General features: G+C 35.0%; 1 protein-coding gene across 1 annotated transcript in view; it reads left to right on the top strand.

Moving 5' to 3' along the window:
• Nucleotides 1-9,153: 9,153 nt before the first annotated feature.
• Nucleotides 9,154-18,928, top strand: part of LOC145768997 (uncharacterized) — a 62,712-nt gene continuing 52,937 nt past the window's right edge. The window contains exons 1-4 of the mRNA XM_082580598.1: nt 9,154-9,250; nt 10,017-10,130; nt 16,494-16,616; nt 16,736-16,861. Coding sequence (XP_082436724.1) covers nt 9,154-9,250; nt 10,017-10,130; nt 16,494-16,616; nt 16,736-16,861 — 460 coding nt within the window. The remainder of the gene's footprint in view (nt 9,251-10,016; nt 10,131-16,493; nt 16,617-16,735; nt 16,862-18,928) is intronic.

Raw genomic sequence — 18,928 nt, forward strand, 5'->3', positions numbered from 1 at the left:
CGATTATTAGCTATACGGTAGCAATACAAAACTTAAAAATAATTGAAAATTTCACACGTGAGATAACTATTGGAGTCACAAACGTTGCAATAAATGATGAAACTGTCAGTCTACCAATAACGATTGAATTTAATAGAACAGAAATAATGATAGCCAATGTGACCAGAACACATTTGAAGGTAACTGAAAGCGGAAAAAGTAACAGCAAACTAATTACGGATTTATTATTGAAAGATGAAGAACGTTCATGGCCAACAAAAGTCTTTCAATTTATTCAAGGACAACTGGAAGTCACTGACATCATAAGCTTGCAATTAAAATTATCTAAAGTAGCAGAAATTAGTGCGAAACTGCCAACAGGTAAAACTGCTTCTAAAAAGAATCAAACTGAGTTAAGTTTAACTCAGTGTTATTTTACAACAGTATCTCAATGCAACAATACACAAAGAGAGCTCAGTGATGTTACCAAGCTACAAATCAAAGTCATACATATGACTGGAAGTAAAGATGATATTAAAACTAACTTGGTTACACAAACTGTAAAGAACTCAGAACCAACAGAAGTTACAAAACTCAATCAAGCACTCAGAACCGTTATTGATTTTGTAAAATCCCATCCTGAAGTAACTGAAACATCAGGAAGTGGAGTAGAGATTTGGACAGACAACGCTATATTAGATGAACATGAAGTTTTAAGTCTAACAACAATTTTCAAATTTAATGAGAGGAAAAGTGATCAACTAAGTGACAAAAAAATATTTGCAACTCATGACGTTATATCAAGTGCAAAAATATTCACCCTAATCAATTCCACAGAAGTACTAAACACACAACCTACTATTACGTTGCTACTCTTAAATGATACAGGAAACAGAGTCGAGGAAGGTATTAAAGATATTGTGATGACTGATGCACAAGACACTGGAACTGAAGCTGTTACCATATGCGTTATCACTTTAGGTCAGCAAACGTACTTTGAGTTTACTGATCCTATAATTCTTATTAACGATGTCATACCGCAAGTAAAAGCAACTGGATTTTCTCAAAACGAATTAGAATTTGTCGTCAACAAATTAGGGTTTGGTATACACAGTACGACAACAATACCTAAATTAAATGAAACGCAAACGATATCCATTTATTTGAGTATACCACATTTCAAAGTAATTAAAACAACACAAACTGAAGGATCAGGAAGTGGAGAGAAAGTTGGAATTGGAGTAGATTTGAAGGTTAATATAGTTTCAGATGGAACATCGAGCCATCAATTTGACATAACAGCAGCAACTTATAATGATGCTGTGGTATCGCATTCCACAGTATTCGAGTTATCGGAAAATGACCAATTAATAGGCTCTGGTAGTAATGTAAAATCAACTAATACTGTCAAGAAACATTTAATCACAATAGAAGGTTTGGAGAGTGACAAAAAAATTAACATTATTCTTACGAATTATGAAGTGATAAGTTCAATAGAAGCCACACAAATTACTCTAACCAAAGAAAAACCATCAACAGATGTCGATAAACTTCACGAGTATACAAGTGAAAAAACAAAAAATCAAGGCCATAGTATTACCAAATCAGATCTAGTATCTTTATATAGTATTTTCAGAACAACATTAACTCCTGACGTCAAGGACGCAATCACACCATTTAGTCATGCGCTGGTTACACACTCAGCAATAACTGAAATTTTGGAAATTGGGACCGAACTTGATACAGAAACAAGTGGAAGTAGTGATGACGCTGATACTGCTTCAAGGTTATTAATTCCATATAGATTCAATCACACTCAACCAGCGTTTACACATATTTCTAAAAGACATCTGGAAGTACTCAAAATGACTGCAAGTAGAGATAAGATTAGAGCAGATGTAATCGTAAGAGGGCATGATATTATAGAAAACGGTGATGACATGGTTTTAACACGTGATGTCATTAAAAGGTTAACAACAGCTTCTCAAAAACACTTAGTAAGATCTAACGTTTCAATAATATATTTGGATTCAATTGAAACGTCAACGAAGGGAAGAAAGATTGGAACCGATACAATTGTGACAGAAGATATCACTTCTTACCGAACGCCAGAATTTCAAAGTAATGAAAATCAAAGAACTTTCTTTAAATTCACAGATGTGCACTCAGAAATAATGCTAATAATAAAGAGTGGAGAGGAATCTGGTACAAACAAAACTTGGTTCAATTATGACACTACAGATGCAACACGAGCTTTTGTATCGCGCCTGGCGTCAAAAATACACAATGCTACTCTCACGTCACACATGGAAATAAGTCCAATTATGAAAAGGATAAAAGGTTTTGAAACTAACACATTTAACATATATTACAATGATAGATTTTCTTCTGAATCAACAGATTTTCCAACCAATCATCCACTAACTTTATCCAAAAGTATTACCAAGAAATATTTGGAGGTGCTTGAAATAGAATCAAGTGTAGAGCACATTGATACCAATACCATTAAAATGTATGACACCATTTTTAGCTCATCAACGGTGGACGAACTTGATCCAGTATTGACAGCAGTTACAGGTTTATCGCGTTCTGAAATAAGTGGATTGTACGGAAGTGGTGTAATGCACGATGATGATGTAATTATTTTTGCTCATTCAGCCACAGTTTTGCACGTCAATTCGACTTCCAACACATGTAATGGTCATATAACTTCACTCACAGAAGCTACAAGAATTTCGGGGAGTAGATTACAATTCAAAGTAACCAAAACGTATATATCTAGAAAAGGAGATGATACAAAGATAATTATAATAACTGATGACGCTTCTAACGCAACAAGCATTTTTTTATTCAACCAGATGTTATATTGTACACCAAGTACAACAGTGAGTAATGTTGCCAACTCACAGTTGGAAATTGCTAATGTAACAGGGAATGGACAAGTGAGTGAAACCTACACATTTCTAACGGATAATGATACTTCAAAAGAAGTAATTGCCATACAATCGATTCAAAATATATCATCATCATGTGGTATCACTAGAAAACACATAGAATTAACTGAAGTGTCAGGAAGAATTAACAGAAACGTAGTTGTAACAAATATTGAGATGTCATGTTCTACAGTAATTTCTGGATTCAATCAAACACCTTTAACTGATTCTACTACACCACACATGGACATCCACAAAGAGTCAAAAAGCAAGGAAACCTTAAGCACCTATACGTCTGTTAAAGATAAGTTTGTATCTAGACAACTTGTAATTTATAAATATAATTCAAAACATATAAAAACACCAAGTTTTAATGGCGATCCTGGTGAAACACACTTTGAAATATCGGAGACACCGGAAAATTTAACAGGAGCGAAATTAAAGGTTATTGATACATATCAGTCAAATTTTACAGCATTGTCTGAACTAAATTCAACACCAACAACATTTTTTGAACTGACTCGACTTCATCCTAATCAGACCAATACTTTCAAAGGGGAAAAGATATGTGGAATCGATATATGTATGATAGATATTGACTTGTCTCATCCAAATGTAGTTTTCCAGTCTATCCAAGTGCAAGTTACATCAACCAGTGTTCTAGAAAAATCATATGCTGAAGTATTTAAAAGGTCCAGAAGTGGAAAGCTTGTTAAGACTGATTTAACGTTAGTAGAAAATAGAACATCACGTTATACTCTCTCAATAAATCCTGTAAATAGTATGCAAAAGACGTCAGCTAGATTTAACATGCCACACTTGGAAGAAACTGAAGTATCTGGAAGTACAATGGGCCTCATAACAGACATATATGTGGTGAATGATGACATTCAAAGAAAGATAGCACAAGTCCATCTAAAGCAATTTACCGAAACCGATATTATCACGCTATCTTTCACCTTTACTAACATATCAAAAAACGGATCTGATAAAATTAATAAGTATTTCGCGTTTACAGCCACTCCATTTTCTGTATATGCACAAGTAACTTCACTTTCTACATACCTGGAAACCACATTCGATTTTTCCACCAAAGTCATTCCCTTTATAGTTAAGGAAATCTCAACTACCACTTTTGTAAAAAATATACTTCAGTCATCTGTGGAAAATGCCATGTTTATAACAGATAGCATTTCCTCTACAAAAAAGATGATTGAGGCATCCAAAGAAGTCGCTTTTTTTAAATCAGAAAACTTAATACCTTTTACACATATTAAAACCCAGCCAATCAAATTAACGAAACCAACCTTTGCGCTAGTTGTAAAAACGACTAGTTTACCATCAGACAAAACAATATATTCTTTGTCGCCAAACAATACCTCTTTTAAAGTTATTGACAACGTTCATTCTTTAAAAACAGAAGCAGTTTTACCTGTTTTCATACAATTTATTTATAACTCATTCACACAAACGATGATTTCGTCTAGGTCTGCACAAACTGTAACTTCTACATTGAAAACAACTATTTTTCCTATTTCAAAAAGAACTATACATCCAGCATCTTCAAAAATCATCTATTCAACATTTCATAAAAGCACATGTCTTCCATCTACAGAAAGAGTTCCATATTTATCTACTAACCGTGTTGTTTTTCCGTTTATTGAAATTACCTTCTCTGCTACAAGGCTATTGAATCTTGCTTTTAAAGTAAGTTCTTCTGTATCAACAAAACCCACCCTTAATTCTTTTACTGAACCCTTTTTAATTACCCTAAACACAATCATTGTTTTTAAATGTACAAAAACTACTCCATTAGTTTTTCTAAGACTAACTTATAGATTATCGAAAAAACCTACCTTTTCTCACACTTTAGAAACCAGTCTTTTAGAATATACCAAAAATATATCTACAACTTTTACAAGAACAATGCCTGCTACATCCTTCACAACAGCAAATTTTGCTGCATCCACAAAACTAACTTGTAAACTCTGTACTTCTAACTCTGTAAAAACCATTTCATCTGTTTTAAAAAAAATCAAGCCGTATTCTTTTGTAAACATAAGCCCCTGTTATTTTTTACAAAATACACCTTTTATTTTCAAAACAAATCGTTTTCCTATTACTATAAAATCTGAACATTACAATAGCACAAAAAACATTACTCCTATTTTTAAAAAAACGAGTGCTCCTTTTTTCAAGGAGGTAATTTCTTTTGTTTCTTCAACAACTTCAATAGGCATTACTGTACCTATTTCTATAGAAGATGCCTCTCTTGTTTTCAAAAAAATTACCCACTTTATTTCTTCAAAAAAGATTCTTTATACTTATCGGGAAGATGTTTATTCCATTTCCATAAACAGTATTCCTTCAACCGCCATTTGTGTTTTTGTAGAAGCTATAACTATTGTGTCACATAAAGTGAATGTTCCTGCTGCTATGACAAATATTCATCAAACGGCACCATCAATAGACATTATACATCATGTCCACACAAACCGCATGCCGTTTACTTCTATGAACTCCATCTCTCTTACTTCTATGAGAATTGTTTTTACTGCTTTCAATAAACTTGTTTCGACAGACCATATTTATTTTTCATCCACAAACATTTTCACTCCTAATTTTACAAACACAATCGCTACTGTTTCCACAAGAGTTGTCCATACTGCTTCTACTGAAACTATATCTTCTACTTCAATAAAACGTATCGCTCATGCTTCTACGGATTTCATAAACACCATTCTTTCAACTTTACCAGAAATTTTCTATCTAGATTCTGCAGAAAATTTTAGTTCTTCTTTTACAAAATCTAACTATCCTATTTCTACAAAAATTTCCTACCCTTCTTCTTCGACAAATATGTCTTTAACTTTTGCAAGAATTATCGCTAATGCTACCATCGCACGTATTTCTCCAACCTCCAAAGAGATTATCCATTCTGTTGCTAAAAAAGCAATAGCTCCTGTTTCCGCAAAAATTATGCATCGTGTTTTTACGAAATCTAATCTTCTTGCTTTCACAATAATCGTACATACTTCTTCTTATATAACCATTACTCCTGTTTCACAAAAAATTACCCATTATGGTTTTTCAAAAGTCATTTCACCTAATTCCACAGAAATCATTTATTTTTTTCCCAGAAAATGTTCGACTTCAGTTTATATTGAAACTATTGCTTCTTTTTCAAGAGAAAAGAGCTACTTTTTTCACATAAACACTAGCCATCCTGTTTCCAAAAAACAAGTGTCTTTAACTTCTATTGACCATGTTGGTCGAGGTTCTCTTGCAAAAACCATCATTCTTTCTCCCAGAAAAATGGTACAGTATACTACCATGATACCTATTACTTTTGGCAGCATAGAATATATTAAACGTAGTTCCTTAAAACCCGTACCTTCTTCTTATACTAAACCTGTTCGTTCTTCTACTTCCAACATCCAATGGACCTTATCCATAGAGTTGTTTTCTTTAGCATTTTCCCGAAATTTTTCATTATATGTTGATAGTACTTCTTCTAATGAAAAATCTTCATTTGCTTTTCAAATGACTTTCGCTCCTAAACTGGCTGGAGTGATATCCAGCACGTCTTTAGATTTCTTTCCTTCTTTTGTGAAAAACATATTTTCTACATTTACAGAATCAATAACCTCTACTTCTTCAAAAGTCACCCTTCTTGTTACTAGAAAAACTATCTCTCATCTATCTCTTCAGAACTCTCATATCGTTACAGAGACAATTGAAAACAAAGAAGTTATCTTTTCTAAATCGGAAATGCAGGGATATTTTGAAAATAGAAGCACCAGCTTTATTTCATTCCACATCACGTCTGTTTCAAAAATATATAAAATTGTTGTGTCTACCGAAACGCCTGTTTATCGTAAGGTCATATATGGTTTTACGGAAACCACTGTTTCTAAGTTCATAAAAACATTTTCTTTTGTATCTACCGAAATGAAAGTTTTATTTTTAGCTCAAACTTTTACTTCTTTAATACCACATAAAGAAAAATCTTTGTTCACATACACAAACGCTTTGTTGCTTGTAAATACTAAAACCACACCCTTGTTGTTTTCAAGGCAAGATTGTTTTGCATTTTCAGAACGCATTTCTACTAGACTCTTAGATAACACATATCATATATCTGCAAAAACTATTTTTACTTCTTTCAATAAAAACACTAACTATCCATCTACAAGAATTTCTTTATCAACTCCGCAAATATATTTTCAATTTAAAAATACAGAATTTCATTTTGTTAAAACACACCTTTTGCATTTATCCCATAAAATCACTAATCATACACATACAAACATATTTCATTCTTTTTCTTTTTTAAAACCATCCAATGTCACATTTTCAACGTTTCTTAATAAATCACGGATAAGTTCTTCAACAAAAGTTTCCTTGTTTATGGAACAAATTCATACATGGCTTACAAGCAAAAGTTCAACAACATTCATAAAGGATTTTTTTTCTAAGACAAACAACTTTTCTCTAACGTCTACCCATAAAGTCATTTCACAATCCATAGAAAGAATTCCAACAATATCCAATTATTCTGTTGTCCCAAAACTTACAAAAAAATTTCTTTCGAAGTCCTCAGATGGCTCTCCTTCAACTTACACAGACAATTGTATTGTGGTGTCTACAAAAAGTGTCTTTCCAATTTTTGTCACACCCATTCTTCCAATGTCTGTAAAAACAGAAACAATTTACCCAATATCTATAAAAACAATTCCTCCATCATCCCCAAAGAATGTTTTTTCGTCACCAAATTATATTAGTCATCTGATTTCTAAACAAATAAGCTATGGAATAATCACAGGGAGAGCTTTACCAACATCCAGTGCAAGAGTTATTTCAACAATCACACAAACATTTTTTACATCATCTACAAAAGATTTTCTTCATACATTTCAACATACATCTATTTCAACATTCATAGAACAATTCCAGTCAATCACGACAAAAGTTTTCCTACCATCTATAAAAAGAGTTTTTCCACCACCTGAAAGTCATTCAACTTCTACAAAAAGAGTTTTTCCAATAACCACAAAAAGAGCTGTTCCAGCATCTACACAAGCATTTTTTACAACATCCTCAAAAAGTTTTCTTTATGCATCTGACAAAATACTTTTTCCAACATTCACAGAAGGTTTCCACCTATTAACCACAAAAAACATTTTTCTTAAGGCAACAAAAAAATTTCTTCTGAAATCCAAAAAAACAGTGATTCAAACGACTGCTAAAACAAGTGTTTCAACATTCACTAAGAAAGTTCTTCCAACATCGAAAAAACTTCGTGCCATATTTAGTGTAAAAATTTTCCCCATGTTTACCACAAATCATCATATTGCTGAGAGGACTGTTGATCCACAATTAATATCAGCGACTCTGACAGTCAAAAATGAATTAGAGGATACATCCACCGTCACTGCAAGCTTACTACCGGTATCTTCTTTATTTGAAGGTGAGACTGATTCAGCTAGAGCAGTGGTTCTTAACCGGGGGGGCGCGCCCCCCCCAGGGGAGCGTGAAGCATTTCTCAGGGGGGGCGCGAGTTGTACATCAATTTTAATTTTTTTTTAATTACTTTAATGTTCTAGGACGTATGCTGTTCGTCATATTTTGTATTTTGTCTTATTTTATATTGTTTTCAGTAATTCTTGCTTTATTAGTTAGACCAGAACTTCACAAAACTATTTTGCGCTGAACTCCTTCAGCTTTATATAATTTTCAACGCTGCTTTATTTTTACTTTTTTGTTCAAATTGCTTTTTTACAGCTTTATTTACTTAATACTTAATGCTTAAACTTCAAGGAAAAAAAATCAACATCATTAAGCATTATGACATCATTCGAACTGTTATAGCCAAACTCGACCTCTGGAAGAGTCGAAGTGAACAAGGCAATCCAGCGAGCTTCAGTACCTTGGATTCTGCTCTCAAAGATGGTAACTTTGAGTCTGAGTTAAAGAAACAAATAGAAACCCACCATAAATGAATTGAAAGCGGAGTTCATCAAATACTTTCCAGATCTAGATGAGAAGCGTGAAACCTGGAAGTTCATCAGAAACCCGTTTCAATGCAAAGTAGTTGATATTTTCGAAAAAGGACAAGAGGAGTTTCTTGAGATGAAGTTCAAATCCACAGCTTAAGAAGATTTCAAAGAACTGAAACTTGAGACGTTCTGGGCCAATTACCTTCCTGTTTATCGCAACTCGGGCTCTTCGAATTCTAACAATGTTTGGATCCACGTATCTTTGTGAAGCTGCATTTTCTGCTCTCGTTGCTATCAAGACCAAGTACAGAAACAGGCTGAGAGTTGAAGGAGACTTACGTTGTTCACTCTGGAGTTAAACCTCGCATTAAAAATCTAGTCGCGAAGAAGCAGTGTCAAGTATCTCACTGATGTGTAGGAATAAAGAGACAAAAATGCAATTTTTTTGGTATGATACTTATTTAAAATCTAGGGGGGCGCGAGGCACATGACCATTATTGAAGGGGGGCTTGAAAGAAAAAAGGTTAAGAACCACTGAGCTAGAGGTTTCTAGTGGATACCAAATAACTATTTTCCATGCACATACGTCATATGATAGCTTATTCATATCGAACCGCAACTAGTTTTTCTCAACTATTTTATTATGTGTTGTTTGATTGATTGTTGTAATTTTTATCTTCGGTCCAACAAAACCTTTTTGGAAGCTTATTTCCTAGGCGGTTTTGCATACTAATAAAAGTTTGTAAGCCTACCACTGGCGCCTATCAATAGACTACGATACTCAAGCGCACACGCTGAATCTTAAAACATCGTTCGTGATTTTCTGTCTCTTTGTTTTCAGAACCGACTGTACAATCATGAGTACATTGAGGTACAAACCTTTTACATCAGGGCAAAGCGTGTTATTGTTTAAATTTACAATATGTTCAGCTGGCTGCAAAAGTACTAGCATATTTTCAGAATTTTTCAATTGATTGTCAATAAGTTTCAAAGTTTTGCTTTTCCTATAACTATGAAATTGTATTAAAGTGCGGTGGTTCTGAAGCTCACTGATGAAGGTTAAGTAATTATTCTAATCCTTCTATATACTTATTATTCCTATTAGGATCAGCTTGTCAACCTGGTACATGTTCCAACGCTGGTACTTGCGTTGTGGATGGATTGAATGACTATTACTGCCTTTGTCCTGAAGGACTATTTGGGGAAACTTGCAATATAGGTAAATTTGTTTAGGTTTGGCTACAGTATGATGGTAATTTATGACAGATCAGATATTTGGAGACCGTGTTAGAATTTTCTTCTGTGACGACCCATCTAAGTATATTTTTCACCTTCTCAAGCACCAAAGTTTTACACAGTGATATGCTATTGCATACAGTTTATTGTACAAACTCCATAAATATAGTACTATCCAAAATACAAAACCTGAATAAAATAGGATAGTAATTAGTCTGGGTAATAACTAATCAACATAGTGTTTGTGACTTTTTTCCGATTTTGGCTACTTTTATGCCAATGTTACCTGCAAAAATTGACTTAAAATTTGTCAGTTGCTCCGGAAATCAGAAGAAGATCTGGCAACATTGACAACAACATTGAAAGTTTTTTTCAGTTTTTAAAGCAAAATCAGGCATTTGGCATTAACTTGAGATTCAGTTATCAGTTATCAGTAATCACACTTTGGAAGTATTGTTTCTCTTACCTATCATTTCAAAGAAAAAAATTGTACATGCACCCAAGTCCCAAGGGATTTATAGAAGTAGGTCTACGGGGCGTCAAACTACCTGACAAACAAAGGGTGCGTTAAACAAAAGTCTCAAATATTTTTCAAATTCTTCGGTGGAAATGTTATGTTTAGTGTAGCATAAGGCTAACCTAAAAGTTGAACGCAAAAATATCTGTCGGGGGTGACACAAAAATAAGTTAAATATCACTACCTGAACAACTATCATCATCATCTCGTGCCACCTCCGATCCGAAGGTTGGCTGTCATTCGCTTCCACACGTCATGTTCTTCCGCTACTCTTTTTGCTTTTCCAATGCTTGACAAGTCAGCCCACTGTTTTACATCATCGTTTGTTTTCTTGAAATTTAGTTTCATTCCGTATTTTTTACTGATTTCATTGATTTTGTCCATACTTTCTTGCAGTTTCTCTTCTGTGCCAGCGAGAATGACAGTGCCATCTGCGTGTCGTATGTCGTTTACTAGGCCTACTTGACCATTGAGTCAAGTCAAGTCAATTTATTTTGTTTTAACAGCGCCATATATTAACAAACAATCAGAGTAAATGTAATTACCAAAACAATGCATTGTACAACTGTTGGTTAGACTATGGCGCAATCAGGATGGTAGCGAAAGACCATAAGCAATCATCTAGTCAGCCACCACCCCATCACAGTAAATCTAACTACACATTCATACACACTAGTGTGCAGAGGCAGGCACACTACTTCAATGAATAAAAAGAATTCGCCACTGAGATTGAAAAACAACTGCTGTTGGTTTGAATCTCCACTCTCAGACTGAGTAAGTCGAAGATGAAGATTCAAACCAGCGACCAAGAACTAACCAACCACCAATATGTGATTGTGTGCTAGAATATAGGCTACAGCACTTGCGAAAGTTTTCCTGAAATAACGAGGAAAAACGTGAATACTACCAACGAATTGCAACAATTATTACGTAAAACATACAAAAACAGGACAATTTGATACTGACTTTACAGTTGAAAATGAGATGTACGTATGTTTATGTTATAGTGGCAGGATTTAGGGGTTTGTTAACCTAATGCAACATTGGTCTTTCACACCACAATTCACAGAGTCTTGCTGTAATTTTATGCACGTTAAATTTCAACATTGTTTAGTTCATATATTAGTTAATTCAATTCAATTTATTTTCTTTGTCGGAAAACAACAGCAATGATAAAGTTACCAATAGTTTACGGGAACAAAACCAACAAAAGGAAATGGCGGCAAAATCACAGAAGTTTAAAAAAGGTGCATGCGATGTAAATTTAAAGGATACGTCGATGAAAGTAAATTTAAGCACAGCCACCAAACCTAACAGTTTAAAATAGATGAATTAGTTGAAAGAATCAGTTGGCTCCACATACCTAAAGCAACTGGAGGTGTGACCGTTGATGAAGCCATGCGGGACTACTAAACCCTACAACCAATTCAAAAAAAGAAAAATCAAAAACACGAGCATATTATACAAAAAACTGTGCAGATAGGCTACAGTGTTTCGTTTTTAAATAAAATGAAGTGAAGTGTTCGCAGCGACGACAGTGGTGTAGTTTTAAAATGGGAATCGATAACTGATGGGTTCAGGAATATACATTAATTATTATTTGAACATGATAGTGATGATCATGAATAATGAAAAATGTAGTGAAGAAGATATGAAAATGGTCTTGATGGGATGCGGGTGACTTCGGTATCGGAGAGGGATGGAGCTCCTTTGGCGTATTTTAAATGAATTTCCAACCAAACTGCTGGAGAGTGATGCAGCTTCATAGTTGTAGTACAGTACCGTACTCTTGACAAACAAACAAAAGTCAAAAGTCCCATGATAGTAAACCAATTTTTGAAAAACATCTTGTAATTGTTGTCTGGTGAGACATTGATGGCCAATTCAATGGCGGCTCGTCCTAATAAGCTTAACTTGGTAAATTTGTTGAATGTCGTTATATTTTTGCATCAATAGATCAAAAAATATCAAAATCCTAAACTTTCTGTCTGTAGTTTTGCATAACTTTTAACTTTTTGGCAGCACTGCTTTAAAGCAATATTTTCTCTGCCTTCATTTCAATCCTGAAGAAATGCTTTGTTTCAACTTCAAGAAAATGAAATATCTTCTGACAAGTGTCAAACGCACAACAATGCTTGATATGAACGACTCGGTTACATGTCTTGTAATGCAAAGGAATTTATTCTCGCACACGAGTCTATTTGAATAAGCTTAACTGAAGATGATCTAGCTCAGCGTTTCTCAAAGTGGGCGAAATCGCACCCCATGGGGGCGATTTTGAGCGCCAGGGTGGCGAAAAAATCAAAGGGAGCGATCGGGGGGCGAAAACACTCGAAGGGGGCGAATTTATCAAACCACCAATAACAGTCCAACGCGCTAACAATAGTTTAACGCGCAAACCATTTACTGCAAATAGATGATTCCACCTTGACCGACAAAGTATCGCTGCTGCTTGGATATGTGCGTTTTGTTCATAAAATGAGAACAAGAAGAAATGATTTTTGCGCTCAGTCTTCCTACAGATATTCGGGCATCAAGCATCTTTAATGCAGTGAAAAACTTCTACGAAGAGAAGGGGATTCCACTAAAGAATATTCTACAATGTGCAACTGATGGTGCTCCGGCAATGGTTGGAAAGCATCGAGGGTTCATTGCACTGATGAAAAGAGCAATTCCTGGACTTATTGCAATACATTGTGTAATTTACCGTCAGCATTTGGTTGCCCGTAATCTCAGTCCTGAACTGCATAAATCACTGAATATTGTGATAAAATGCGTCAACAACAAGATAAGTGCAGGTCAAAATGTCTTAACTCAGTTTCCAATTTGAGCGAGATTACAGAACAACGGCAAAAATACTGCTCACATTTAGACATGCTTCATAAAGACATGAAACTTCGCTTTCCAGATCTCGTGGACTTCCATGTTCCAAACTGGGTGGTACAACCATTTTCTACCGAACCTACATACATACTGTAGAAGTGGAACTCCAAGAGCAGTTCATTGATATGCAAACAGATGATGAGTCAAGAGTGAAATTCAGAAATGATCGATACGATTTATTTTGGTGTCAGGTTGCTAGCAAATATGAGCTTCTCTGGAAAGAAGCTAGAATGTGGATTTTGTCTTTTCCTACTTGCTATATGGTTGAAAAGGGGTTTTCGGCTGTGGCATGGATGCTTTCAAAGCAAAGAAATCGCTTGCTAGTTCATAAACAGGATGATCTTTGACTCTATCTTACGAAGATGTCGCCAAAACATTTCAAAGCTTTGTAAAAGTCGCCAAGCTCATCCATCCCATTGAACATTATCATGTATTCATGTTACTGTCAATTTCGTTGATTAAATTTCTAAAACTAAATTTGTCTATCACTCTATTATCAATGTTTATTTTACTTGACAGGATTAGGGGGACGAAATTTTATTTCAATAACGAAAAAGTGGCGATGGACTAAAAAAGTTTGAGAAACACTGATCTAGCTACTAGCTGATCGAAATCGATTTTTAGCTATTTATGATTGAACTGACTCGTGTGAGAATAAATTCCTTTGCATTTGTTTCAACTTTTATGACTTCACAACAGAAACTATCATCTTTGCTTTCTCTGCTTTTACTCATTATCGTAAAATATTAGCTTCATTTTAGGCTGCAGAGTGCACTCAGTGCAGAGTGCACACACTGGCGCCGCCAACCCAGGTGGAAATGCTACAATTCGTTGTAGGAAAAGAGAGAAAAAAATTGTATCAAACAACATGACAGCAAGCTGCCTAAATATTTTCCTAATGAGGAGAGAGCGTTCGGCTTTAAGCCTATAAATGAGATTCTTTGGGTGTAATGAGCTAAAAAACGCCTTTAAATCTTAAAATACCTTAGTGTACATAATTCAAGTGAATTAGTTATTATCAATGGATATCTGCAGGAAGCGTTTTCTGAAGTTTTAAACTTGTTAAAAATTTTGATTGTGGCTCCAATGACAACATCAGAAGCTGAAAGATGTTTTTAGATCCTTAAACGCATTAAATCGTTTTTAAAAGCACCACCAGCAATGACAGATTGTGAGCATTGATATTATTAGAAGTTGTACGGTAGATGATTAGCCTACCAGTTGGAAGTGCTGAACCATTCATAAAGTCCTACAAGGATTTCATTTACAATCTCACAAGTGGAATTGTTCCACTGTTTATTGGACTGTTTAACCTTTGATATCTCAATAAACTACGTCATCAATCTTTCCAAAGTCTCTTTACGTGTAAGAGATAAAAAAAACGTGGCAATCTTGTATTCCCTTTTGTTAGGGCTATTTAGGAATATACCTTATAATTTGCAGTTGTGCTTTCCCTTGTTTTGTACAATTTGTTCCAGTGGCATACGTTATCTACTTTTTGCGTGTTCACATTTTTTCAACAGGCTTTAAAAACACAATACTAAAAAAAAGGGGCGATTACCCGTAAACACACACTAACTTTGCAGTTTGCTCCTTAAAGCTTTTCAGATTATATCAGCGCAACATTTAAACAGCTTGGGAAAAGTTGCACTTGCTTTGATATGAACCACATGAAAAAGTACGCTCAGCTATTCACAAAGTTTTTTTCATTTTTTGCTATTCACAAATTATACAATTCAGTTCAGCAGGCCTAGCCTTAATAGGCTAAGGGCCTTAGACATTTCTCTCAGCCACTTGAGAACGGCAGGTGTTTTTATCTCGCTTAGCCTACTGGACGGGATTAAGTTCAGAATTTTTTTTTCTTTTTACTTTAAATTTGTTTCTGAATGTTTTTTTCAGTTCGGTGGTTACCTCAGTGCACAACTGCACAACATATTAATGTTGCCAATATTAAAATAAAGAATTGCTGAAAGTTTTTTGTATATAAACAGCACCCGTCTTTTTGTCAACAATGAAAATGTGTATATACAGTATACGTCACCTGTCCACAAGTGGCTATAGCAGCGTACTATTCGTAATCATAAGAACAATCCAGGGCTATAGTCGAAGGGGCGCCACTCCGCAATCCACGGCATGCCTTGAAATGTCTTGCCAAAGACATAATCTCTTGAGCCGTGTCGAACCAGCGCCTTGAACGTCGAACCAGCCCCATAAACATTGGCTCGTAGAAAACACGAGAAATATACGTGTCCTTTTACCCCAGCTTCTCGTACAAAACCCGTGACGTGCACCCGTGTATTACACGGGTGTTTGCAGAAACAGGGCTCTCGGGCTCTCACCCTTCGGCTATGCAGCCGAGTTCAGTGTATAGTAGCCTGCACTTTCAGTATTATGCTGAGTAACAAACCGGACGCACTGCGCCGGGGCACAGGTTGCACACCGCACACGTCGGCTATAGGCTATCAAAAGCTTTGTTCAAAATATATCGTGAATATAAGACTGTGCGTTGGCAAGACATTAAATCGTATATGTAAAGAAGGACATAGAGATTGGCGTCGTTGCTTTTCTGTCCACTTAACCTAAAAATGGGAATTAACTGGATGGATAAGATCACTAACGAAGAAGTGTGGAGACGCTCTGGGTGCACCCCTGGCGTCCTCATCACAACTATCAAAAAAAGGCAAATGAGATTTATCGGGCATGTCTACCGCAAACACTCGGCAATGATGGGGTGACTTCCTGGTCAGAGGCACCGAGGGCGTCCACGTTTGGAAATCTTCAAAAATCTTACAACATGGACAAACCAAAATTTTGAAAACCTAATTAGAACTATGGACAATCGATCGTTGTGGAGACTCGTGGTAGCCGACGCCTTATTCAGGCATGGCTGATGATGATGATGATGAACCTAAAAACGAAAAAAAAATTATCTGAACACATTTGTAGATGACGATGAGTGCTTTTACCTAGAAGATTTGTGCGATCAGCTGTGTTTCAATACTTTCGGATCTTTTGAGTGTGCGTGTAGAAACGGATACGCATTAACAGAGAAATCCTACACGTGTCATGGTAAGCTGTTTCAAAAATTTTTGGTTGTTTTTGCTTTCATTGCATTGCTATGGGATGCAATGTTTTGTTTTATACATTATAGTTTCTGAGCAGTTTCTAAACAGCTTAGTTTCTTTCAGATGTGGACGAATGTATGTATTCCGGCAACAACAATTGCGAGCATGTTTGCAACAACACTGACGGAGGATATCAATGTTCGTGCAACGATGGATATACTTTATTAGATGACGGGTTCTCGTGCAAAGGTAGGCTATTGAAAAACAACCCTTTCGACTATAACTTTGAGTTACTCCCGTTGGATTAGTAATTGGTTTTACCTAACCATTCTTTCGGGGAAATTCTGTTAACGTTTTCTGGAGTTAGTAACCTGAGGCTATCTCGATAACATGTGGATTTGTCAGTTCAGAACATTTTTTTTTCTTTTGTATTTCCTAAAATGCGATGCTGAAGGTAAAAAGGCTCACTATTAATTAAAAGAAAGCTGTTTATTTTTAAAGAAATAGACACAAACAGCTTTGCTGCTTTATAATCAAAACCATGCTCTACTAATGATAAGTTGTTGAGAATTCGACAAACTTGAAGCAAAGGTAAGGTCTCCACATTTTTTCTAAAAGGTTGTGTTGCAATTGTGGCTTTTCTATCTCGCTCAACGAGTTGCCAAAAGTAAGTTATCTTATACAAGGGGTCCACAAAGACTTGTTAGCACGATCCAAAAAAGTTCTAAACCCTTGTTACCCAAACATTTTGGAAGCACATTAATTGGTCTGGTCAATCTAATCAAAAAGTAAAATGCCAAAAATGCAGATAAGCTAATCAAACTAATGTTGAGCATTCGTTTCAAAAGCTAAAGTCTAAAGTAAAAAAATGCGTTCACAAGGCCTTGTAGGATGATTAAAGCTGTGTTTCAGTTCATCACCACACATGTCAACAAACATTTTTTTGAAAAAGCAAATTGAAGCTATTTTATATGGTTATTTTACACAAAGTAAATGTTAAAATCATGTAAGTTTTTTTGGTAAAAAAAAACATTTCTACTGGTAAACCAGATGGTAAACCTATTGGCATTTCAGAAGAATGGTGAAAAACAAATCATCACAATGCACCCAATAAGGTACACACAATATTATCATATATGAATGGTAAATCATTATCATGCACATTAAAAAATTTAAGCAAATGTATCAAAGTAGAGCAAATAAATAATAAATACTTATTTACAAAATGCTTTATACCAGTACAGTAAATATGGCATGCCAATAAATGCTTTATACAACAAACTTAAGCAAATATAAATCAAACTATTTCTTTGATTTTGATCAGTCCAATGTACACTATATAAGCTGACAGATTAATCCAGTAAATGGCATAACATATTATTAATAAAATAATGCTTACCGCCATAGATCTCACAACCTCATATTGTGGTAGTAAACTCTGAAAATAGCCTCTTCAACAGATTCTTTCTTTTTAAAAATGCTTTTTGATAATGGTAGGCTACCAATTAAATAAAGAAATATTAACGTTTTTCAATTGCATAGACGATGATCAACAGACACTGAGCAAGTCATACAAAGCAAACATCATCTTTTCAAACTACTGTACCTTCTCAAACCTCTTGTGTCTAACTTGTTAAACTAAACAAAGCAAACAACACCTTTTTGCAATATTTTGCATAATAATGCAGATTGGACCATGAAAAATACACTGTCTTGGCAGAAGCATTATCTTCTGTAAGGTCAATATATGATCCGTTGGAGTATTTGATTCTTTGTGCAGTACAAACTTCATTAAGTATTAAAGTTACTATAAGGCTACACGTTGCTTATCAAGTTATCATTTCAAACATTAATACGCTGGCACGCTGCTTCAAATATTGCAAATCAATCTTTCCACGTTGAACAGCATTTGAAGCTGTTTGGGCAAAAGTAGATGTTACATTATTGCGAAATTGAGTTAAGTGCACATTTATAGTCAGAAAAGCATACAGAATGATATGTCAGAGTTTCAAGATGAAATTCGTTCGATTTCGACAAAAACGAGGCACCTCATTTTCGGCAAAGTCGTATCGTTTTTGGGAAAAAAGTTGGTATGTGTGGAGGACTGCCGTCAAAAAAAAAATATGGCTAAGTCCACCAAAACGAAGTAGCCTACAAACATAATATTAGAATTTTCAATATCTGTTGGGAGCAGGGAGTTTCAATGGGATTTTTTACAGTAAGGTAATCAAATTTGGTGCGCTTTTTGTCTTAACACTTGCAATTACCAAAGCAAAAATTAGAAATATTAAAAAAATGATCACAATTTGTTACCTC

Source organism: Aplidium turbinatum, chromosome 4 (assembly GCF_918807975.1).
Source record: "Aplidium turbinatum chromosome 4, kaAplTurb1.1, whole genome shotgun sequence".
NCBI classification, from domain to species: Eukaryota; Metazoa; Chordata; class Ascidiacea; order Aplousobranchia; family Polyclinidae; genus Aplidium; species Aplidium turbinatum.